Source organism: Salvelinus namaycush, chromosome 37, assembly GCF_016432855.1.
Source record: "Salvelinus namaycush isolate Seneca chromosome 37, SaNama_1.0, whole genome shotgun sequence".
Classification (NCBI taxonomy): Eukaryota; Metazoa; Chordata; class Actinopteri; order Salmoniformes; family Salmonidae; genus Salvelinus; species Salvelinus namaycush.
In genome coordinates this window covers 14,284,770-14,309,390 of record NC_052343.1, presented here as the reverse complement: position 1 = coordinate 14,309,390, position 24,621 = coordinate 14,284,770, and the positions used below count along the sequence as shown (strand labels likewise).

Here is a 24,621-nt window from a genome sequence, read left to right as displayed (position 1 = left end):
TCACTTGTTGTTATCGAGCAGAAAGTAGCTCGTCTACTTGCTAGCTGTATATCATAATGATATTGTCAAGGCGGTTGTTTGTATTCCATTCATTTGATAATCTTCTCTTAAAAATCTATATTTTGGAACTGTAACTCATTGCTTTGATTTAGTTGTCTGACGTTCTGTCAAGTTCGTCTTGCTAGCTAACGCCGCTAGCTAACGTTAGTAACCTAACTTTAGTTCCGAATGACAGGGACAGCCATATTTTCCAGGCTGTATGAAGGCGTTTGAAAAAACGTTAGAACAAAATGGATTGCACGGCACTGGAGCACGATGGAGTTAAATTTGCTAAAACTGCTGTCATCTGCGACCAGAATGGAAAATACAACGAGGCTGTCTTCTATTATAAGGTAACGTTAAGGACTCTGAATGAAATGGATGTTGTGTAATAATTTGCCACACTACTCATTGGCTTTTACTTTCACCTGCATCTTATGGTCACCCTTGTGGAATAGACTACTTGATCACTGATGCACTTTTAGCCTTTAGAAGTGGCATCCCAGTGTTTACACCTGTGTAACAAACGGTATGTATTAAGCCTTTAAGGTGTATCCAGAAGCTCAAATAATATAGGGTACGTTACTATCGTAGTGGTACTTGACCCATGGTTAATACACTTGTATTTTGCTACATGAAAATTAATTTGTCATTTTGAGAGCAATAATGTTGGTGTTGTATGTGATATTAGGAGGCGGCACAAGCCCTGATCTACGCCGGCATGGCAGGGTCTAAACTGGAGGGCATCCAGGATAAAGTCAATGAGTACCTGGACCGGGTTCAGGCCCTGCACAATGCTGGTGAGTCCAACTCAACAGCGTAGGGAAACGGGTGATCCTCCATAACCACTTCTGATCCAACTTCATTCACTCTCATACTCCATCCAGAATGTTTGGGCCCGTATTCATAAAGCATTGCAGTGAGTAGCCTACAGTGCATTCGGAAAGTGTTCAGACCCCTTGACTTTTTCCACATTTTGTTACGGTGCAGCCTTATTCTAAAATGAATTAATTAAATTTTTCCCTCATCAAACTACACACAATACCCCATAATGACAAAGCAAAAACAGGTTTTTAGAAATGTTTGCGAATGTATTAAAAAAACAGAAATAGCTTATTTACATAAGTATTCAGACCCTTTGCAATGAGACTCAAAATTGAGCACAGGTGCAACCTGTTTCCCTTAATCATCCTTGAGATGTTTCAACAACTTGATTGGAGTCCACCTGTGGTAAATTCAATTGATTGGACATGATTTGGAAAGGCACACATCTGTCTATAAAAGGTCCCACAGTTGACAGTGCAAGTCAGATCAAAAACTGAAACAGGATTGTGTCAAAGCACAGATCTGGGGATACATTTCTGCAGCATTGAAGGTCCCCAAGAACACAGTGGCCTCCATCATTCTTAAATGGAAGAAGTTTGGAACCACCAAGACTTCCTAGAGCTGGCCGCCCAGCCAAACTGAGCAATCAGGGGAGAAGGGCCTTGGTCAGGGAGGTGACCAAGAAGCTCCAGAGTTCTTTCTGTGGAGATGGGAGAACCTTCCAGAAGAACAACCATCTCTGCAGCACTCCACCAATCAGGCCTTTATGGTAGAGTGGCCAGACGGAAGCCACTTCTCAGTATAAGGCACATGTCAGCCCGCTTGGTGTTTGCCAAAAGGCACCTAAAGTACTCTCAGACCATGAGAAACAAGATTCTCTGGTCTGATGAAACCAAGATTGAACTCTTTGGCCTGAATGCCAAGCGTCACGTCGAGAGGAAACTAGGCACCACTCATCACCTGGCCAATACCATCCCTACTGTGAAGTGTGGTGGCAGCATCATGCTGTGGGGATGTTTTTCAGCAGCAGGGACTGGGAGACTAATCAGGATTGAGGGAAAGATTATAACTCCTTGATGAAAACCTGCTCCAGAGAGCTCAGGACCTCAGACTGGGGCGAAGGTTCACCTTCAAACAGGACAATGACCCTAAGCACACAGCCAAGACAACGCATGAGTGGCTTCGGGACAAGTCTCTGAATGTCCTTGAGTGGCCCAGCCAGAGCCATCTCTGGAGACACCTGAAAATAGCTGTGCAGCGACGCTCCCCATCCAACCTGACAGAGCTTGAGAGGATCTGCAGAGAATGGGAGAAACTCCCCAAATACAGGTGTTCCAAGAAGACTTGAGGCTGTAATTGCTGCCAAAAGTGCTTCGACAAAGTACTGAGTAAAGGGTCTGAATACTTATGTAAATGTCATATTTCAGTTTTATTTTATTTTATACATTTGCAAAAATGTCAACCTATTTGTGCTTTGTCATTATGGAGTATTGTGTGTAGATTGAGGGGGGGGAAACAATTTAATCCATTTTAGAATAAGGCTGTAACGTAACAAAATGTGGAAAAAGTCAAGGGGTCTGAATACTTACGAATGCACTGTATCTAGTCCTTAGCCTATCTAATGTTGTATCACAGTAAACATAGTGAGTTTCCTTCTGAGTCATTCTTTCCATGACCTACCGAACAGCTTACACTTCACTTCACTTGTTTGTGCATGTTTGTGTGAGATGTGAGGGCCTTCACTTGTGTTTATGAAACTGGCCCACAGATTGAGTTTGAGTTTATTTTTATAGGGACAGTGCACATTAATCAACATTTCAGTAAAAGCCACGGTTTTAGCCAGCCGGCAAATTTTCAACCGCAGTCCCTGTGCAGGCTATTAAAAACAATTACAATAACAATACAGACAAACAATGAGCAGTGAGCACATGCAGAGCAACATCGGACAAGCAACACATAGCAGACAGAGCAATAGCACAAAAAGAAAAATACATAAAAGCAACAAAGGGTGTGTGGGTATGTCCCGTTAAGTTGGAGAGTGGGTGTGACTCAGGTTCATACTATACGGTTGCCCGGGCCTAAAAGCCTCTTAATATCTCTGTCGCTCAAGAGGGTCATGTTACTGTATTCAAGTTGATATGAGGCACTAGCCTTATTTGGGTAGAGGAAACCTCTCATTGTTTCCAGTGTTTCTCAATGCTGTAGTTGGCAGTAGCTATCCTAACATATCCACATCACCTCAAATATATAACACCTATATTTCCCTCATCCAGTTATTTTCTTAGTCAGCCTCTCATTGAGGATATCCTAGCGGTTGTAGCGTTGGGCCAGTAACCTAAAGGTTGCTGATTTGAATACCTGAGCTGGCAAGGTGAAAAATTGGTCGGTGCCCTTGAGCAATGCACTTAACCCTAATTTGCTCCAGGGGCGCCGTACTACTATGGCTGTAAAACAACAACATTTGTCTGCACCTATCCAGTGTATGTGAAAATATATATTTTTTTAAATGTTCCGTTGTGTCCTACTTACCTTTGACCCCATGCAGTTCAAGCTCAAAGTAGCGATCCTCTGAAGAGCAAGCAGCAGGTGGATCTGGAGCGGGCCCACTTCCTGGTCACCCAGGCCTTTGAGGAGGATGAGAAGGGCAATGGGGACGAGGCCATCGAGCTCTACACACAGGCCGTGGAACTCTGCATCCAGACGGTAGGGGCTGCTTAGGAAAGACTCAGGCTTCTTTTAGGCCCACTGTGAGACTACAGAGGCAACATTCACCACCAATGCTCTTGTATTGAGCAAAACAACAAAATTAGCTATACTCTCTGCTATTCAGACATTTATCAAACATTTATACAGGATGTTAATTCCTGGGTCATCACCAGGTCCAATGGAGGTGTAGTCAGGAACAGGTATAAGAACTGTTTATTTGGATTAGGCCATGAACAGATTGATGCACCACTAGCCTTCATTGTATGTATTGACATCTCTCTTGACCTAGTCTTTAGGGTACATAATTTGTGGCAGGTGTCAAGTGTAACCCCCCCCCCCCCCCACTCCACTCCTTTTCTTCCACTTTCTCACAGTCTCATGATACGACAGACCAGGGGCTGCAGGGCAAACTGAAGCAGCTGGCTCGTCAGGCCCTCGATAGGTAAGGTCATTCTCCCCTCCTCTCTATAGTGTAATATTTCTACATTTCTAATGTTGTATACAGTGCATTTGGAAAGTATTCAGACCCTTGACTTTTTCCACATTTTGTTACGTTACAGCCTTATTTTTAAATGGATTAAATACATACATATTTTCATCAATCTACACACAATACCCCATAATGACAAAGCGAAACAGGTTTAGACATTTTTGCAAATGTATTACAAATAAAAAAAACTGAACTTATTTACATAAGTATTCAGACCCTTTGCTCTGAGACTCGAAATTGAGCTCAAGTGCATCCTGTTGCCATGGATCATCCTTGAGGTGTTTCTACAACTTGGAGTCCACCTGTGGTACATTCAATTGATTGGACATGATTTGGAAAGGCACACATCTGTCTATATAAAGGTCCCACAGTTGACAGTGCATGTCAGAGCAAAAACCAAGCCATAAGGTCGAAGTAATTTTCCGTAGAGCTCCGAGACAGGATTGTGTCAAGGCTTTCAATGTCTGCAGAATTGAAAGCCCCCAAGAACACAGTGGCCTCCATCATTCTTAAATGGAAGAAGTTTGGAACCACCAAGACTTCCTAGAGCTGGCCGCCTGGCCAAACTGAGCAAATCGGGGGAGAAGGGCCTTGGTCAGGGAGGTGACCGAGAACCCGATGGTCACTGACAGAGTTCCCAAGAAGACTCAAGGCTGTGATTGCTGCCACAGGTGCTTTAACAAAGTACTCGGTAGAGGGTCTGAATACTTATGTTAATGTGATATTTACGTTTTTTATTTTTAATACATTTTCTAAAAACCTGTTTTTGCTTTGACTTTATGGGGTATTGTGAGTAGATTGGTACGTATTTGTTACATACGCCTCTAGGAAGAGGGAACGCAACACCCTGCTACAACTCAACTCCCCGTGGTGTGAAAGATGAATGGGATTGTAGGTGCGAGTAAGGATGACAAAGGCAGAGAATTTACCGTTTACAGGGAATTTATTCCGTCACATGGTAATTTTGGGAAAAAGAGGCTGGACGAAAGCAAAGAAAGTAAAAGTTAGAGCCCCCTCTCCTACCTTACCTGCCTACCCACTACTTACCTAACTAGCCCCACCTGGTGCGCTAACCAAAATACAGGGGGTGGTCCGCCCAGGTCTTACCTAGTGTGCATAGACAGTAAATACATACGGGTTATGTATGCCCGCAGGCCTCTTGCTTAAGCACACCCTAGGTGCCTTCCCCTTCCCCCCTGGGAATAAATTAAACAGAATACAAACGTAAGTAAACAATTTCAAGAATCAAAAACACTGCGTCCTATTGACACACCCATACCTCAGATCAGCGGCAACAAAATACTTAACACAAACCTGTCTCTCAGCAACAACCAACACAGGACATAACCATCAGCTCTCTCTCAGCAACAACCAACACAGGACATAACCATCAGCTCTCTCTCAGCAACAACCAACACAGGACATAACCATCAGCTCTCTCTCAGCAACAACCAACACAGGACATAACCATCAGCTCTCTCTCAGCAACAACCAACACAGGACATAACCATCAGCTCTCTCTCAGCAACAACCAACACAGGACATAACCATCAGCTCTCTCTTAACAACAACCAACACAGGACATAACCATCAGCTCTCTCTTAACAACAACCAACACAGGACATAACCATCAGCTCTCTCTCAGCAACAACCAACACAGGACATAACCATCAGCTCTCTCTCAGCAACAACCAACACAGGACATAACCATCAGCTCTCTCTCAGCAACAACCAACACAGGACATAACCATCAGCTCTCTCTTAACAAAGGAACACTGGCTTTTCTAGCTTCAGAAGGAGTCTGTAATGGGATACAGCTGTATCCTCTGACGAGAGGGTGGGGTCAGTTCCAATTAGCAATGGGGCCGACCAATCAGCTGCTTGGGGGAAGCCATTTCATGAAAAACAAACATACAAACAAAACCACAACACAGAAACTGGGGAACGTAACAGTATTTTTAAAAATCCATTTTAGAATAAGGCTGTAACTTAACAAAATGTGGAAAAAGTCAAGGGGTCTGAATACTTTCCGAATGTGCTGTAAATGATCAAGGAACACCAACCCGACTGACCAACCAACCACTTTGTTTCTCTCCAGGGCGGAGGGGCTGAAGGAGTCCCAGTCCGCCAGTCCCTTAGCCCAGTCACCACAGGACAGGACGGGGCCCTCAGGGGCCAAACCTAGTGGGGGGCCTTGTCCCGTCAGACAGTTCTTCCCCCTTGGACCTGACTTCTCCCTCCAGAACCGTCCCCAGCCAGTCAGGCCGGTCCAGTCCAGCGAGCCTCAGGGTCAGCGCTACACCTCAGAAGAGATCGAGGTGCTCAGGTGAGCAGGCTGGGATCTATCTGGACTCTGGAGAATCATAGAACATGGTCAACACATTGAGTTTAGGCACCCAAGAAGCAATGATCTGTGGTTCCATAATAATCCCCATTTCCCTCGGAGCATAATGCCAGTGTGTGACTGGTTTTTCTAAAGGTTAGCTAGTAACACACCTTTGTTTGGTGAAGGTTCAGGTTTGACTCTCATCTACATTTTCACCTGCTGGGTAAGGTACACATGTTACATTTCTCCTGATTCTCCTCTCCTCCTTTCCAATTAGGAGCACGTCCAAGATCAACAGCATACCCTTTGTCCCCTTCATGAGCGTGGACCTGAAGGAGAGATTTGCCTTTCCTGTTCCATTCTCGTAAGTCAGGATATTCTTGGCCGAGTTAAAAAAGCTCCTTAGTAAGTGGGTGTACAGATTGTAGAATACAGACATGATACATTTCTACTGACAACCAATTTCCATCTGAAAGCAGATACTAGATGGAGTGCCGCTTGATTGCATCAGCTGTTAATTTGTGATTAACATCAGACTTTTTATTCTCTGTGGATGTTTCCCAGGGACAAACTAGGCAAGCTGGCCCTGTCTCCCAAGCAGAGAACCATCTTCTCCCGCTGGGTTCGCCCTGACGAGATCTGCAATAACCCCACCATGATCTTATCTGTATCCAGCTTCAGCATCAAACAGGTCCAGCCACACACACAGCCGCCAATATTCAATATCAATAATCAAGACCAAAATGAACCCTGTAAAATACATCATTATTTAAGGTGTAGACCACTAAGAGTGCAGTAGCTATATGAGTTGTATTGGAATTGACTCATCATCAGATGGCGCCACTTGTACTTATGTTTTGTCTGATAAAACCTACCTACTTTATAGATAATCTGCTCTATACTGAATACCTGTCAATGTGACGGATAAAACTGACAGATTCACCTCCCATCCTGGTGGTCGGATGTCAGTCTCATACTCTTAATGTTAATCACCAACTCTCTCCTGTTAGACGGTGGTGTCTGACTGCTCGTTCGTGGCGTCGTTAGCCATCAGCGCTGCCTATGAGCGACGCTACAACAAGAAGCTCATCACCAGCATCATCTACCCCCAGAACCGGCGCGGGGAGCCAGAGTATAACCCCTGTGGGAAGTACATGGTGAAGCTTCACATCAACGGTGTGCCCAGAAAGGTAACACACTGCAGAACCTGGGACCTGGTTCCACTGGTGCTCAATGTCATTGTGAGATAAGCTAGCAAACCTCACTCTCTAAATGACTAGACTGTCACTGTAAAGCTGCCATGTCTCTGACAGTGTCTACCAATGGGTTGTATTGTTGTAAGTGTTCCCCCTCCTGTTCCCTGCAGGTCATTATAGACGACTTCCTGCCATGTGGTCAGAATGGAGAGCTGCTGTGTTCCTACTCCAGCAACAGGAACGAGCTGTGGGTCTCCCTCATAGAGAAGGCCTACATGAAGGTCATGGGAGGCTACGACTTCCCCGGCTCCAACTCGGTGAGGGAGTTCCCCCTGTGAAAGTACTACCCCTTTTGCACTGGGCTCTGTCCAATAGCCAAACGTGCAACTCAATTATCTGCTTTGGCTACATCTCCTTGTCTCCTACTGAATTGATATGAGAGAAGCGAATGTTTCACTTTGGAGAATGTTTCAGAGCTAACAACAGTTCCCTCAAATTCACAGCGTGGGCTAAATTCCACATTTCATCCATTGTGCGTGATTGGACAGTTGGCTCTTGTTATTGATGTTCTCTATAGTGTGATCTCTATTCGTTCTGTCTTATTGTATTGTAGAACATCGATCTGCACGCACTCACTGGCTGGATCCCAGAGCGTATCGCCATGCATTCAGACAATCAGTCATTCATCAAGGACGACACCTTCCGCATGCTCTACCAGAGGTGAGACACGCAGACACAAACACACACTCATTAATTCACCCATGGACACACTTAAGGGCCTACATAGTCCATCTGCTCTGTAGAATTCACACATACAGTACACACCAAGAGATATGACTCACAGATTTGTACACATTTGAAACACTTTATTTGAATCCACAAATCGTATTACATTTGTAAAAAGATACACACACACACCGAGTAATGCCACTAATCCATCCTCCAGTCAGGTAGTGATTTTTCATGATGACCTTTGCTGCCAGATGGTAATAGACATGGTTATCAATACCTCAGAGTTTGGTCTCCTAGCCAAGATAGCTGACCTACTACTCTCACATCCCCCTCTCCTCTCATGACAGGTTTCACCGGGGCGATGTCCTAATCACCACGGCAACGGGGGTGATGACAGAGGAGGAAGGCGAGAGGTGGGGCCTTGTGCCAACGCATGCCTACGCTGTCCTGGATATCCGGGAGCACAAAGTAAGTGTTAGTGTTAACTTAGCATAACCACTCATAGTTGTTACAGTAGCTTGTTAGCATAACCACTCATAGATGTTACAGTAGCTTGTTAGCATAACCACTCATAGTTGTTACAGTAGCTTGTTAGCATAACCACTCATAGATGTTACAGTACCTTGTTAGCATAACCACGCACAGATGTTACAGTAGCTTGTTAGCATAACCACTCATGGTTGTTACAGTAGCTTGGTTAGCATAACCACTCATGGTTGTTACAGTAGCTTGGTTAGCATAACCACTCATGGTTGTTACAGTAGCTTGGTTAGCATAACCACTCATGGTTGTTACAGTAGCTTGGTTAGCATAACCACTCATGGTTGTTACAGTAGCTTGGTTAGCATAACCACTCATGGTTGTTTCAGTAGCTTGGTTAGCATAACCATTCATGGTTGTTTCAGTAGCTTGGTTAGCATAACCACTCATAGTTGTTACAGTAGCTTGGTTAGCATAACCATTCATAGTTGTTTCAGTAGCTTGGTTAGCATAACCTCTCACAGATGTTACAGTAGCTTGTTAGCATAACCACTCATGGTTGTTACAGTAGCTTGTTAGCATAACCACTCATGGTTGTTACAGTAGCTTGGTTAGCATAACCACTCATGGTTGTTACAGGAGCTTGTTAGCATAACCACTCATGGTTGTTACAGTAGCTTGTTAGCATAACCACTCATGGTATACATGTAGCATGATCTGTTTTACTTGTATCTGGTCAATTTCATTTATGTCTTTGGTATTTTATTAGGATCCCCATTAGCTGTTGAAAAAGCAGCAGCTATTCTTCCTGGGGTCCACATGAAACATGACAATACAGAACATTAATAGACAAGAACAGCTCATGGACAGAACTACATAAAACATTTTTTAAAAGGCACACGTAGCCTACATGTCAATGCATACACACATCTACGTCAAATAGTGGAGAGGCGTTGTGCCGTGAGGTGTTGCTTCATCTGTTTTTTTTAAACCAGGTTTGCTGTTTATTTGAGCAATATGAGATGGAACGGAGTTCCATGCAATAATCGCTTTATGTAATATTGTACGCTTTCTTGAATTTGTTCTGGATTTGGGGATTGTGAAAAGACCCCTGGTGGCATGTCTGATGGGGTAAGTGTGTGTGTCAGCGCTGTGTAAGTTCAACTCTTAGCCAAGAGAGACTGGCATGCATAGTATTTATATCATCCCTCTGATTACAATGAAGAGCGAAACGTGCCGCTCTGTTCTGGGCCAGCTGCAGCTTAACTAGGTATTTCCTTGCAGCACTGGACCACACGACTGGACAATAATCAAGATAAGACAAAACTAGAGCCTGCAGAACTTTGTAACTTTGCGCATCATTAATAGTGTTCTGCCTGCATGCTAAGCTTCTTTGCCATTTGATCTGGGTCTCAGGGGAAGCGATTCCTGCAGCTGAAGAACCCGTGGAGCCACCTGAGGTGGAAAGGCCGCTTCAGTGAACGGGACGAGAAAAACTGGACCCCAGAACTTCTCAAATACCTCAACTTTGACCCCAAGACCGCACAGAAGTTTGATAACGGCGTGTTCTGGATCACGTTTGAGGACCTGTGCCAGTACTATGATGTCATCTACCTGAGCTGGAGCCCCGCCCTGTTCAGAGAGTCTTCCTGTATCCACAGGTCAGTCAACAACAGCCCTATTCTATCTCCCACAAGGGTTCACCTGTTATACCTATAAATACCTACTGTACAGTGCATTAGGAAATTATTCAGACCCCTTGACTTTTTCCACATTGTTACGTTACATCCTCATTCTAAAATTGATTAAATCGTTTTTTCCCCTCATAAATCTACACACGATACCCCATAATGACAAAGCAAAAACAGGTGTTTAGAAATTTTACAAATAAAAAAACGGAAATATCACATTCAGACCCTTTACTCAGTACTTTGTTGAAGCACCTTTGGCAGCGATTACAGCCTCGAGTCTTCTTGGGTATGACACTATAAGCTTGGCACACCTGTATTTGGGGAGTTTCTCCCATTCTTCTCTGCAGATCCTCTCAAGCTCTGTCAGGTTGGATGGGGAGCGTTGCTGCACAGCTATTTTCAGGTCTATCCAAAGATGTTCGATCAGGTTCAAGTCTGGGCTCTGGCTGGGCCACTCAAGGACATTCAGAGACTTGTCCCGAAGCCACCACGCTTCCCCGTAAGGATGGTGCCAGGTTTCCTCTAGGCCTGAAGCTTGGCATTCAGACCAAATAGTTCAATTTTGGTTTCATCAGACCAGATCATTTTTGTTTCTCATGGTCTGAGTCCTTTAGGTGCCTTTTGGCAAACTCCAAGCGGGCTGTCATGTGCCTTTTACTGAGAAGTGGCTTCCGTCTGGCCACTCTACCATAAAGGCCTGATTGGTGGAGTGCTGCAGAGATGGTTGTTCTTCTGGAAGGTTCTCCCATTTCCACAGAAAGAACTCTGGAGCTTCTTGGTCACCTCCCGAACCAAGGCCCTTCTCCCCGATTGCTCAGTTTGGCTGGGTGGCCAGCTCTTTAAGAATGATGGAGGCCACTGTGTTCTTGGGGACTTTCAATGCTGCAGACATTTTTTGGTAGACTTCCGCAGATCTGTGCCTCGACACAATCCTGTCTCAAAGCTCTACATACAATTCCTTTGACCTCATTGCTTGGTTTTTGCTCTGACATGCCCTGTCAACTGTTGTACCTTATATAGACAGGTGTGTGCCTTTTCATTTTCAATCAATTACATTTACCACAGGTGGACTCCAATCAAGTTGTAAAAACATCTTAAGGATGATCAATGGAAACGGGATGCACCTGAGCTCAATTTCGAGTCTCATAGCAAATGTTCTAAATACTTATGTAAATAAGGTATTTCAGTTTTTTTGCAAAACATTCTAAAAACCTGTTTTCGCTTTGTCAGTATGGGGTATTGTGTGTAGATTGAATAAAAATAAATCCTCATCAATCAATTTTAGAATAAGTCAAGCGGTCTAAATACTTTCCGAATGCACTGTATGTGTATAAAAAATACACGTGTATGATATGTGAAGTATATTTCTGGTTCTGTGTGTCCCTGCAGTACCTGGGATGGGAAGCAGGGCCCGGTGAAGGATGCCTACAGCCTGGCCAACAACCCTCAGTACCGGCTGGAGGTGACCTGTCCTGCAGGGGGCACCGCTGTCTGGGTGCTGCTGACCAGACACATCACTGACAAGGTGCACACACTGTCTGTCTGGCTGTTCACCACCACACAGTATCAGACAATGTCCTATTTTCTCCCATAGAAACAATAATCACTCTGTTTTTGTCCTTTGATGTTCAGGATGACTTTGCACAAAACAGGGAGTTCATCACCTTGGTGGTTTACAAGACAGAGGGAAAGAAAGTTTACTACCCTGGTGAGTTTTGTGTGTGTGTGTGTGTGTGTGTGTGTGGTGTGTGTGTTTTTCCTCTGACTGTCTCGTATGTTCCTCCTCAGCGGACCCTCCCCCCTACATAGATGGGATCAGGATCAACAGCCCCCACTACCTGACCAAGATGAGACTAACCAGCGCTGGAACACACACCTTCACACTGGTGGTGTCACAGTACGAGAAGCAGAACACCATCAACTACACCTTGAGGGTGAGACACACACACACACACAGTGTCAGATCTGTCGCTGGCAGGCAAACACTGCGATCCTGTTGTACTGCGGTGCAGAAGTGCGCATATAGCATGCTTCAAGCATCTCACAATAGAGCGTGAGAAAAGAGAGTGGGATGGTGGGGGTGAAGAAGAAGAGGGAGTGGGGGAAGATGAGAAAAGAGGAAAGTGTCTTGTTTCACTTAATGAATGTCAAGTGTACATACATATACCGTACACACAAGGAATATAAAACTAGATCTGAGTTGTATAATTCTACATTCTGAAACATGAATCCTTTGTCCTATAGTCTGTGAGTGTGTGTATTCATATCCATGCAGATTGAGTCTTAAATGAACAGTGTGCTAATTATTTCATTAGAAACAGTTCTGTGTCAGAACCCACTTGCAGAACTATGAAATCAGTTAAAAGAGAGCTTGTGAGTTTGTCTGCAATGAATTTCTGTGTGTGACAGAGAGATGGAGAGAGACTTTCTGTTGGTTTGTATGAGTAAAAGGTTTTATGTTTTGTGTGAGTATGTGACCCAAACCTTTTTTTGCTCATTTATATTTCATAAACTCCCCGTGCCAACTGATCTGAAGTCTTTGAGGAGCTGTTATCTGATGTCTCACAAAAACAACATGTTTGGCCTCCGTAGAAGAGAAGAAACCCTGAAAGTAGTTGCATGTGTGTCTTTCTGAGAATGATAGAGAAAAGCCAATCACCAGAGGAATATCTCTAGCCTTGACTGACAAGCAGCAAACTGGCTGTGAAATAAATTCCTGCACTCTCACTTCCTTAAAAATAATCTGGAGAATTAGTGAATTGACGTTCAGTCTCATACTGAGAAGAGTTCTCGTGAGGTACGGAACGAACATGATTTCTTCTATCTGTATAAGAGCTGGCCAGTATTCTTCCAGGAGTTTCTTCCTGATGTTTCTATGTTGTGCTGATCACATCCCTGCTCATTCAGTTCCAACAGAGTAATAGACGTTTCCCTCCAACAGGTGTACTCTGGATGCAAGTTCTCCTTCTCCAAGATCCCAACGCCCTTCACTCATACCAAACGGGTAATATTTACTTCCACTTGTCTCTTTGTTGTTCACATTCTCTATTGACATGATAACAAAATCACCATCTCACATTGCTGAAGCCCCCTCTCTCTCCCTGTGCAGATCAATGGCCAGTGGAAGGGGCCGAGTGCGGGGGGCTGTGGGAACTACAAGGACTCGTACAAGCACAACCCAATCTACCAGTTTAACCTGGAGCGCCCAGGGCCCATGCTCATAGAGCTACGAGGCTCCAGGTAAGACTCACTGCGGCCTGCAGGAGCCCTCCACACCACTGGGGGCACTACACCCAGTGGGGACACTTTATGGCTCAATCACAATTGATGGATATAAAATGAATGTCCTCTTGTAACACAGCATTTTTAATACTCGAGTGTTCATCCTGTCCGTCAAACCTTCTCTAATCCGAGGTGACTGCAGAAGGACTACTCTCCACAGCTTTACACTCTGCCCTGACCCACCTGGACAAAACCAACACCTATGTGAGAATGCTGTTTATAGACTTTAGCTCAGCATTCAATACGGTAATTCCCTCTAGGCTGGTCACCAAACTCCATGACCTAGGGATCAGCCCCTCTCTCTGTAACTGGACCCCGGTCTGTCAGGTTAGACAACTTCACCTCCTCAACCCTGAACCTGAACACCGGTGTGCCACAGGGCTGTGTGCTGAGCCCCCTCCTGTACTCCCTCTTCACCTGTGTTCCTGTACACGGTTCCAACACCATCAAGTTCGCAGACGACACTACAGTGGTAGGCCTGATCAGTGAAAATGACGAGTCAGCCTACAGGGAGGAGGTCAAGCACCTGTCTGCATGGTGCGCTGACAACAACCTGGCCCTCAATGCAAAGAAAACCAAGTAGCTCATTGTGGATTACAGGAAGTCTAAAAGCTGCAGCCACGCCCCAGTTCTCATTGATGGCACTGAGGTGGAGCGTGTGCCCAGCTTCAAATTCCTGGATGTCTACATCTTCGAGGACCTCTACTGGACCCTCAACACCTCAACCCTGGTCAAAAAGGCGCAGCAGCGCCTATACTATTTGAGGAGGCTGAAGAAGGTTCGCCTGTCTCCCAAGATGCTGGGGAACTTTTACTGTTGCACGGTCGAGAGCATTCTGACTAACTGCGCCACAGTGTGGTTTGGCGGATGCTCCTTGAAAACCGCCCAGCACATCACTGGTGTCCAGCTCCCTGCCATCGTAGACCTCCAGCGCAAGCGGCGTCTGCATAGGGCGTGCGGCATCATCAGGTCCCTTCACATCCATGCCACAAACTGTGTGCCCTTCTACCATCAGGCAGGTGGTACAGGTCTCTACGTTCCTGCACTAGCAGGCTCAAGAACAGTTTCTTTCTTTCCAGCTACTGTAACCCTGCTGAACTCTGTAACAGCCATATCCACCCGCCCACATCTTAGTAGTGCCTCTCAGGGACCTTGTTGCATTACTCTCTTTCCACTCTTCACGCTACTACTCGACTCTGACATTGCTTTGCAAAGTCTGATTAAGGACATTATTCAGTTGTACATGTCTACCTCGGTAACCTCATTGCTGCTATCCCTGCATTTCAGTTGCATGCCTCCTTGCACTTTCAATTTGCCTTCATTGCACATTTATACATCCCACTTAATAACATACATTGTACTTAATTGTTTTACTTGTACATTTTTTGCACTCTTTTATTTGCACAGTTATACTGTACTTGTTCAATGACAAAGTTGAATCTAATCTAAATGACTACAATGCTAAATAATATGCACGGTCTGCATTGTGTCTGACAGTCTGACTCCAATGAGACTTTGTCATGACACATCCAGACAATTTGAGCTGTCACAGAATACGATTGCCAGGTGTAAATGTGACCAGACAGACTAACAGTCAGTTTCCAGTATTACTCGACTCCCTTACGTCATCCTGTAGGGGGTCTTCTTTAATAGTTAATCTGGTGCTCCTAATTAAAAGGAGATGACTCCGTCTGTAGGCAGTAGAGCGCAGGTTCTGGTTGCTTGTGGTGTTGTTATTGTTGTTATCATGTCTCGGTCTCTCCCTCTAGGCAGTACAGTGTGGGCTTTGAGATGGTGACTGTGTCCACTGTAGTAGAGCCAGGACCTGCAGGCCACCCGAAGAAGAACAGTGGAGACTACAGGTACTCACCCAGGATACACAGGAGATAGTGTGTTTGTCTATCAGCTCATAGAGGTGTTCAGGGACAGTACATAGTGTTGAGTTCCAGATGAGTTCAGTATCAATCCTAATATTAACCCTTTACACTCGTGGGAATTGGCCTATATAGATAGGGCTAAATGGAAATATTTATCAAAGAAGAGATATGGAAAGCATATGCATAGCAATGGTAGCAATTTAAAGGGAACAGTTTGGAGATTATGGTAAATGTATTAGACTAAAGTTGAGGATACAACAGGTCACCTGACACGACTGAATCCAAACATTCTGCTGTTGATTTGATGTGTATTTTACAGCATTTTACGAAATCTGAAAATACTCATTCAGTAACATGATAAGAATATTCATGGTTTGGGGTAGGTCCAACATAAGACCAAAAAATTACAAGAGTTTGAGTGAGAGGTCAAGCTGGTGTTTAAGTGGCCACACACCTCTCCTAAGTATGCACAGTTCCTAAGTAACTTCAATACACTTTTATGACTAAAATACGAGTCTTCAACTACAAGGTGCTTTTTGAGCTCTCCTAGCTGTGCCGACCATATGCACTGGTAGTTGTTGTTTGCAACACAGCCCTGAATCCCCGCCATCACACAATTACTGTTGTTCTAAAAATAAATACTGTCCAAAAACGCTCCATTATATATCCCAGTCTGGGTCAGGTTGGCGTCATTAAATTCAAAAATATGATTTTACAGTAGGCTTTCACAAGCCAATTCAGAGAAGCAGATGGTAATTTTGGTGCGCATAGAATGGAGTCAAGAGTGCATTCAAATGTGTGGTCCGCAGCCCCAAAAACAAACACAGGCTCATTGTGTTCAGGACATCCCAGGTCATAACGCCACGTCATCTTGTAACTGTACATCAAACATAGTGATCATAAACGTTGACACTGTATATTACATGAGTTTCATATGGTAATGTGAAGTGCACATTTGGGCTCACGCGTGTTTGGCTCACTTGTATGACGTCAGTGGTATTTATTATAATCCTCAACGTTTCATCTTTCAAAATACATCAAGTCCTCTTAATTTACAGCATTTCCCTCACTCGGACGACAAAATATTTTGCCCAATTAGCGGAACGAATGGGGGCAACTTCTTGTCGCGCACGGTGCTCAAGATCCAGACGGCTCAGTCAAAACCCATACAGAGCTGTGACGCGGAGACTCTGACCTCTGACCTCATGTATAGCATGTTACTGTACAGCTACTGTGTTCCAAATTGGCCATTTTCAACCCGGGTATGAGTGTAATTTTCCTACTGTGAAACTCTGAGCTTGTTTAACTCCAATGTTGGTAAACATAAATGTAAACAAACACTATATAGCCTCTACATGATTGAAACGATCATTTTGATATCATCTATGGTCAGTCCTTGCAGTCGCTGCTCAACTGACTAGGTATCCCTTTTCCGTCTATGAATTTGAAAGTGGTTACATTTCTCCAGGCCCATCCCTCAGCTTTTTACTAAAACAGGCGGGGTGACCGCTTTAATGCATCCATCATAAAATGCTATGCACAGGTTAAAGTTCAGTGTTGGAACATATATTGGGGACACATGATTTTCCAAAGCCGATGACATGCTGCCTAAATGTGGTGGCTACAGTCACAACACCGAGGGAACAGACCTCTGGGATGTCTATGCTAATTAAGTTAGCCTGGTTCAAAGGTTGAAAGTGTACTGAAATTAGTCTCGCTGCACAGTTAGATCTTTTGGCAAAGACTGTGTGTGTCAGAAATTATTTTGAAATAATTGGAAGTAAAGATATTCATAACATTTTCCTCACATTTAGACCATGATTGTTGATTATGCAATATTATCCTGTGGATGAGGTTAAAGCAGGTTAAATTCGTATTCAATAGCAGATCATCTCTATAAATCATTCATATAATCAGCTCTTGAACACATTGTATGTATTTATTTGTGGGTAATGAAATATGAAACAGAAAATGTCCAGGAATGGTGGTGGACTGCATTGTAACAACAGGTTATGAAGGAATGGAGATTAGAAAGGGTGCTATTTGAGACTATTGAGACAAAGCCATAGTGACGCTCGCTCTCTTGCTCTCTCTTGCTCTATCTCTCTCTATAGGTGTGGTTTCTGCTACATGGAGGCGGACCATGTCTCTGCTGGCATCTACAACGTCATCCCCACCACCTTCCTGCCCAAACAGGAAGGACCCTTCTTCCTGGACTTCAGCAGCGTCACGTCCCTAAAGGTCTCCCAGCTCCAGTAAGGAGAGGGGGGGAAGGATTCAGGTGTGACACCAGGAATAACTTGCACACAGCATGGACACTCACTGTTCCGTAAACTCTAGGTGGAACTTGTTATGACTGCAGGAGGACCCAAAAGAGACTGATTTATTTTATTATTATCAAGGGTATTTGGAAAGGGACAAGTTTTTGGTATGGAACCTAGCCCTCTATGTGCTGAGGGGTGTGCATGTTGGAGGTGCTTTCTTCCTCCTTTGCCATAATGACAGATACAGTAAATGATGTCACAACAACTATGGCCCTTATGATTTTCAATGTTCAATTACTTGGCGCTTGTTGACCACCAGTCTAGGTACTCAAGAGGCAGTGCTGGTATTTACCAAGAACGAAGGGTGATGTTCTCAACTGCAACCGCTACTGTCTTTTTCTCAGGAGACCGCACCACGACAGGGATTTCTCTGTTGCACAGGACTAATCTCTGGCATCTATAAGGATGCGTGACACAGGCATGCAGGACATGTGTGTGGTTGCAAAATTCTAGGAACTTTCAATACATTCCCTGGTTTTCCAGATTCCTTGAATCTTCCAACTGGGATTTAGGGAAGACCAAGGAATTTATAGGTTCCTGGAATTTTGCGTGTGTGTGTGTGTGTACTCACATGGAATACGACATTTGAAACGTATCGCCAATCTTCAGTCTCTTGTTTACGCTTCAGCAAGGACTTGAACACTTCACAGCGGTTTCTCCTTCTCTGTTAACATTTTGTCAAACAGGCAAGACTGCTAGTGGCTTTGTCCTTTTCTGGACAATTACTGTAAAGTGTCAATGCTATACAGTCTCGTGGACAAGACCCACTCCTCAAACATACTTTATTTTTTACAAAGGAAAGCATGGACTTACTAGAAGAGTCACCTGTACCATGTAGACTTATTTTGCATTAGCAAAATGGCTCTTTGTCGTTTCATTCTTCTTTACATAGAATTACATTTCTGTTTTCTTCCCCCTCCAGTGACTGTTAAAAAACGGCAACTATTGCTGCTGTTGCCACTTATGTCAAATGCAATAGTCTTGTATGATTTTGCTTAACTTGCACTAAATGTGGAATGATGTATTCAAACATGGCATTGAAGGAAATCAGAAAGTGTTGTGTGTGTTGGTGAAGATCTGGCCTCTCTCCTGTCTGAGAGCATTTGAAAACAGAGTGTGTTGCGTGGGCAGCAGCTGGTCACAACCTCTAATGAGAATCACAGGACAGAGAGACCAACTACCAGACCTGAGGGATCTGGAGAGGTAGAGGAGAAACAGACAGTGCAGTAAAGAGGGAGAGAACAAAACAATTGTTTAGGTAAAAGGCAGGAATTTAACCCCAGAGCCAGATTTGGCAACTGACAAATACTGCTAAGTCAAGTGTCTGACAAACGAAAGGAAAGCAAATATGAAGATAAATCTGAAAACCAGTTTAACTTTTGTTAGTGTGAACAGGATCCTATAATCTAGTTCTGTGCTGCCTTGCCACCAAAGATCTTCACTTGGCTTAGCCGTGGCTAATGTCAAACCTGCTAACATTCTGAATCCTGTAGCCCTACAGTCAGCAGCACACGGCTTCCCAATTGGGAATCCCAGCACGAGTCGGGTACTTTTCTACTGTGGTTAATCATGTTAAGGTTTGCCAATGAGGAGCCAGGGTGATGTAAACAACCTGCAAGAAAGCAATGATCTGATAGCCTATTGCAACAAAAAAATAACTATCTGCAGCGATTCAATAACTCTTTTGACAATGTCAGCAAGACCAAGAAAATATCAGTATAGCTCATTTGGAATCAGAATGGCTACAGGCTAGTCAATTACTGTATAGGATTCTGACAGACATGTTTTTATAGAATAACTTTTAAATCTACCTAGAATTTGGGTCAATGGGTCATTTAACCAAATAAGACCTTGAGTTTGGTTGACCGAAGAATTGCAGGCTAGTGAGGAAAAAAGACAAGTTGATCTACATTTGTATAGAACTTCAGAAATTAACAAAGGCTTACTGCAGTGAACATCAGTTTATTTTCAGAAAACAGGCACATAAACTGTGGAGACACAATGGAAAGTTACTCTAACAACACCCACTGGAAGAAAACGGCTATGACAGGGACTGTTCATGGTTATATCCTTATATTCCACAGCGAAGGGTGACAGAGATAAACATCGAAATCACATTACATTTGTACATGTACAGTACATACATAGACTGTAGCGATCACAATAACAAATAGACTGCATACGCTTGTGCAATAGCTTGCTTTTCTCATAACTCAGTGGCCATGGAGCATAAGGAGACCAGGAGAGGAAAACAATTGAACACTATTTGAGACAGACGACTAGACCTCACAAACATCTGACAGTCTACTGTGTGCCACTTTAGCCAATATGGATCTACAACTTACAGTAGCTGATACTGTCACCAGAAATCACAACACTCACTATTAATTATTCTGTCAGTTTCCACAAAAGGCCTCATCGTTCTTCACCATCATCAGTTTCACTTTATCCTCAAGATTGGTCCAAGACAAAACCATCCTCAGATTCTGAGAATTACCAGGCTGTCCATTTGCATTCCGTTACAGAGAACTCTATATGAAAGTGTCCATGGGCAGATATGGTTATCAAAAGTTCTGTCCTTGCGCTATTGCTCAGTTCTTAGTGTTACCGTCTGTGGGTGGATGTTGTCCCTCAGTACAGGGCCATTGGGGATGCCATGACAGGGAGATGGATGGAAGGAGGGCTAGGGGGGGTGACAGTGTCTGGAGGCCCATTTCCCTGGCACCGAAGAACCACAGGATGGAGGGAACCAGGAGGAAGCGAAGAGGGGAGGGTATATCTACTGTAGCCTCACCCCACACAATTATTCTACTCTCGTTCAATCAGATTCCAAGTCCAGCTTTATGTGTACTGTAGGCGAGATGGATTGTTAGCTCACTGGGAAATTAGTTGTGCAATAGAATACAGTTCTTTTAAGTCCAATTCTGAAGACCCCTATTGGACAAATGCACAGGCTGTCCGAAGAGATGCCAGCCAGGGGGTGTTTGGTCTCCATGGTAACATGAAGCAGTTGCCATAGGCTCTATACGCCGTACACAGGATTACATAATGGTGAGAGTATTCACATGTCAAGTATCTGTGAGAGGATATAGCAGAGTAATATTACAAGTTATGAGGGTTATTCACAAAACTTCAACTCCGTAAAATGTACTTGTTTCTTTTTAGAAATCCTGACTTTAAATCTTGGCCTCATGCGTGCTCTTCGTTTACAAAAGCATAACATATATTGCTATCAATGTTTTGTATTTTACTAATTTCTGTATTGGTAAAACAGGTGTCTCAGTGAATGTGCCATCAAGTTTTATAAATAACCCCCATTTTTAATAGTCGAAGCTAGGAGTGCATTCTTTCATTTACCAACAATAGAATCACATCTTGTCTAGAAGTGCAGCTCCCTCTCAGGGAGAATATCACAGTAAAAAAAAACACTTTGTCCCATTTCCCCTCATATACCATGGGCCCCCACCCATAGGACGTTAGCCAGCACTGTCCTTAATGTGTGTGGAGTACAGTAGGGAATTATGGGAAGCCAATCTGACTGAGGAAGCTATGGGTGGGAGGTCAAAGGGGGAAAGGTCCTTTCTATAGGAAGTGGTGGTTTCATGACATCACCAACCCTGGGTTGGGTCTTAAGTCTCTTCATCATCATGATCCATAGGAACTGTATATACACTGACATTTAGTTCATAGTATCTCATACTGAGCCACTTTCTGTTCACTTAGCCAGCATTAGTTCACGGGGTAGAATGGAATGTGTGTGTGGTTATTGGCAATACAGCATGTTGGCACACAAAGCCGGTGATGGGGTTAGCTTGTGGATTAGCTTTCCTCATCACACCCCGTTGATCAGAACCACAGTTTGGGTGGGGGTCTGGGAACGGCTTTGACGTTCGCGCTTGGCGTTCTTGGTGCTGTCGTTGCGTGAGCGTCGAAGAGACAGGAAGCTGAGGCGGCCCTCCAGGACCGTGGTTTTGTTGGTGTTTGGGACGGTGGTGATGTTGTTGTTTACAGTATTGTCCAGCTTACCTTCCGCTCCCTCTGCTCGGTCACCTGAAACACACAGAGAGGTATGTTGTGTGAGCCTGGTGATCGAGATAGATAAAGTATATTGGAAGCCCCCCCCCAAAAAACTCACGTAAACAGTAATGAATATCCTTTGTGTGTAGGAAGCCCTGCACACACACCCGTACACTGTCATACCCAAGTCTTTTTCTAAAAGTTCCCACTGTGTTACCCTTTCTCACTGGTCCAAAACTTTCTGCAGGCTCTTAGGGACCCAGTGGAGATTAGGATGTATCCCCCAGCAGTACTGCTTGCCTGTGCCTCTTCACCTGCTCTGGTCTAAGCACTAGGCTAGCTGTCACTATGACTAATAGGTCTCTCCTCTGGCTCAGAAGCAAGTCAGACAGGAAGCAGAAGACGATATGTCTTACTGAAAATAAACACACACACCATCAATCTCTCTCCTTTTTCACTTGTCTGCATATTTACACACTACCTCATACAGTATGCAAACACACGCTCTAAACCCAGCTCTCCTTTTTTACTTTTTTGGCCGCACACACACACCTCTCTCCAGGTCACACTCCGGTGATGACGCCCCGCTACACTCGCTGCGTGGTCCCAGGACAGGAGAGATGAGGCCAAAGTCAGACAGCGAGACTGGGCTGGGAAGGTCCAGACTGCAGGGGCGTGAGGAGGGAGCAGGGGAAGAGGAGGAGGGGCAGGGCGAGGAAGAGCTGACAAAGGGACAGGGCGAAGGGAGGTCCTGGAGGCTGTTGGGGGAGTGGGAGGAGGAGCCCAGGCTGCAGGTGGAGCGGGTCTCTGAGTCCTCCTCTGACATGGCACTGCTGCTGCAGGTCTCATCCTCAAACGACTCAGACGTCACTGCAGAGACAGACAGACAGAGGGAAAGAATGGTTGAGATGTAACAAGCCTTTACTGTACAACTGAGTGTACATGCAGAGCATCAATGTGGCATCCACAAAATCCCAAAAATCCAAAGAGAAAACAGGAAGCTGGAGATTGAGTGTGAAGGGGTTTAAGTGAAAAGGGAGGGAGAGGGAGGGTAAGGGTAAGGAGGGGAGAGAGGGAGTAGGAAGAAAAAGCAAATGAGGGAGACAGACGGTGGGTAGACGAGGGAGACAGACGGTGGGTAGACGAGGGAGACAGACGGTGGGTAGACGAGGGAGACAGACGGTGGGTAGAAGGGGGAGACAGACGGTGGGTAGAAGAGGGAGACAGACGGTGGGTAGAAGGGGGAGACAGACGGTGGGTAGAAGGGGGAGACAGACGGTGGGTAGAAGGGGGAGACAAACGGTGGGTAGAAGAGGGAGAGAGACTCCTTGGAATACTGCAGACACATACTTTACACTGAAAGAGGGAGTGTGGAGACATACAGCACTTCAAGACTAATATGAGATCCATTTCCCATGTAGGGGTCAAAAGTCACAAATTCCAACATGGATGGCGACTGTATGAATGAAGGAATGTTTTTATGACTTTGAACTATAGGCAATCGCTGATTCTTTTGTTTACTGCCATCGGAGAGTTTGAAACAGACACAGCATATTACTGTTTATGTGGGTTAACGCACAACAGCAATAACCTTAGCCAATGGCGGCTAAGTGGGTCAGCCAGCAGTAGGGCTCTGAGGTTGCCATGGAAACATCATCCTGCAGCCCATAATGCAGGACAATAGGAAGTGGATCAGTGAGTGACACACACTGCTGTGAACATCCACTGTCTTCGTCTGACTACAGTTCAGCCTCAATCTCATCAGTGTGTATCTTCAGCACTTAACTGATTCGGGATCAGCTGTCATTACTCAAGTCCTAACCTTAACCATAGGAGCTTAAACAGTAACGCTGTCTCTAGGCTAGTTGTCATATCATGGGATCTTCTGCAAAGTCAATACAGGCATTTTAAATTAAACAGGCATTTCCTTTGAAAGAAAATTGAATTAACAGACTTCAAAAGAGCACATTTAGCATGTATTGTAATATTATTTAGACACCAACGCAGGGCAGTGCTTCACTTTCAATAAAGTCAACTCCAAACATTCTGTGCGCCTTTAATGTTCCAATTCTAGGAAAACATTCCAAGAAAACAGGCAACCCTCTCAGGAGCCGGACACAATCATGATGTTTTCGAAGAAAAGACCTCCCTGCACAATGTCAATAATGACGTTTTCTAGGAATTCCTACGAAGGTTTTGAAGAACAAGTCAGAAGGAGAGTCAACAGGGTGTTTATGTGCCGTACCCAACTACTAGTGAAAAGTAGGCAAGGCTGGCTGTTTAGCCTCACTATGTAGGACAGTTGATACAAGAACAGTTTCTGCAGTTTTCAAGCACAGAAATGAAATGACCAGAACATCATGCATTGTAAGTGTACTCACTGGAGATGCCATCCGACTCCATCTTGAAGCTAGCAATGTCATCCACTGCGACACTGTCGCCATCGGCGCCCACGCCCCGCACCCGGGGGCCCATGGCAGAGTTGCGTCGGCGTTCGTGGATCTCGTCTGAGATCATCTCCAGGTTTCTCAGAGCCGTCTTGTACCCTTCTTTGGCCTGGCTCAGCTTGGCCTGCAACTCATCCACGTTCTTCTTTAGGTGCTACAGACGGACAGAAAGGGAGTCATTGTTAGCAT

At 44.6% G+C, this 24,621-nt stretch overlaps 2 protein-coding genes across 2 annotated transcripts in view; one reads left to right on the top strand and one right to left on the bottom strand.

Annotated features, from left to right (window-relative positions):
* Positions 1 to 18,173, top strand: LOC120031247 (calpain-7-like). Its single transcript, XM_038976912.1, has 19 exons — positions 1 to 392; positions 731 to 839; positions 3,410 to 3,567; positions 3,945 to 4,012; positions 6,159 to 6,386; positions 6,664 to 6,750; positions 6,951 to 7,077; positions 7,397 to 7,576; positions 7,753 to 7,899; positions 8,196 to 8,302; positions 8,662 to 8,782; positions 10,211 to 10,455; positions 11,875 to 12,010; positions 12,118 to 12,193; positions 12,274 to 12,419; positions 13,427 to 13,489; positions 13,595 to 13,725; positions 15,537 to 15,629; positions 17,759 to 18,173. The coding sequence occupies exons 1-19, from the start codon at positions 291 to 293 to the stop codon at positions 17,901 to 17,903; spliced, it is 2,469 nt and encodes an 822-aa protein (XP_038832840.1). The 5' UTR covers positions 1 to 290; the 3' UTR covers positions 17,904 to 18,173.
* Positions 18,174 to 19,914: 1,741 nt separating this feature from the next.
* LOC120031636 (SH3 domain-binding protein 5-like) overlaps positions 19,915 to 24,621 on the bottom strand; it is a 61,797-nt gene continuing 57,090 nt past the window's right edge. Inside the window, exons 7-9 of the mRNA XM_038977437.1 lie at positions 24,367 to 24,586; positions 22,538 to 22,855; positions 19,915 to 22,018 (exon numbers count right to left, since the gene is read on the bottom strand). Coding sequence (XP_038833365.1) covers positions 21,801 to 22,018; positions 22,538 to 22,855; positions 24,367 to 24,586 — 756 coding nt within the window. The 3' untranslated portion in view covers positions 19,915 to 21,800. The remainder of the gene's footprint in view (positions 22,019 to 22,537; positions 22,856 to 24,366; positions 24,587 to 24,621) is intronic.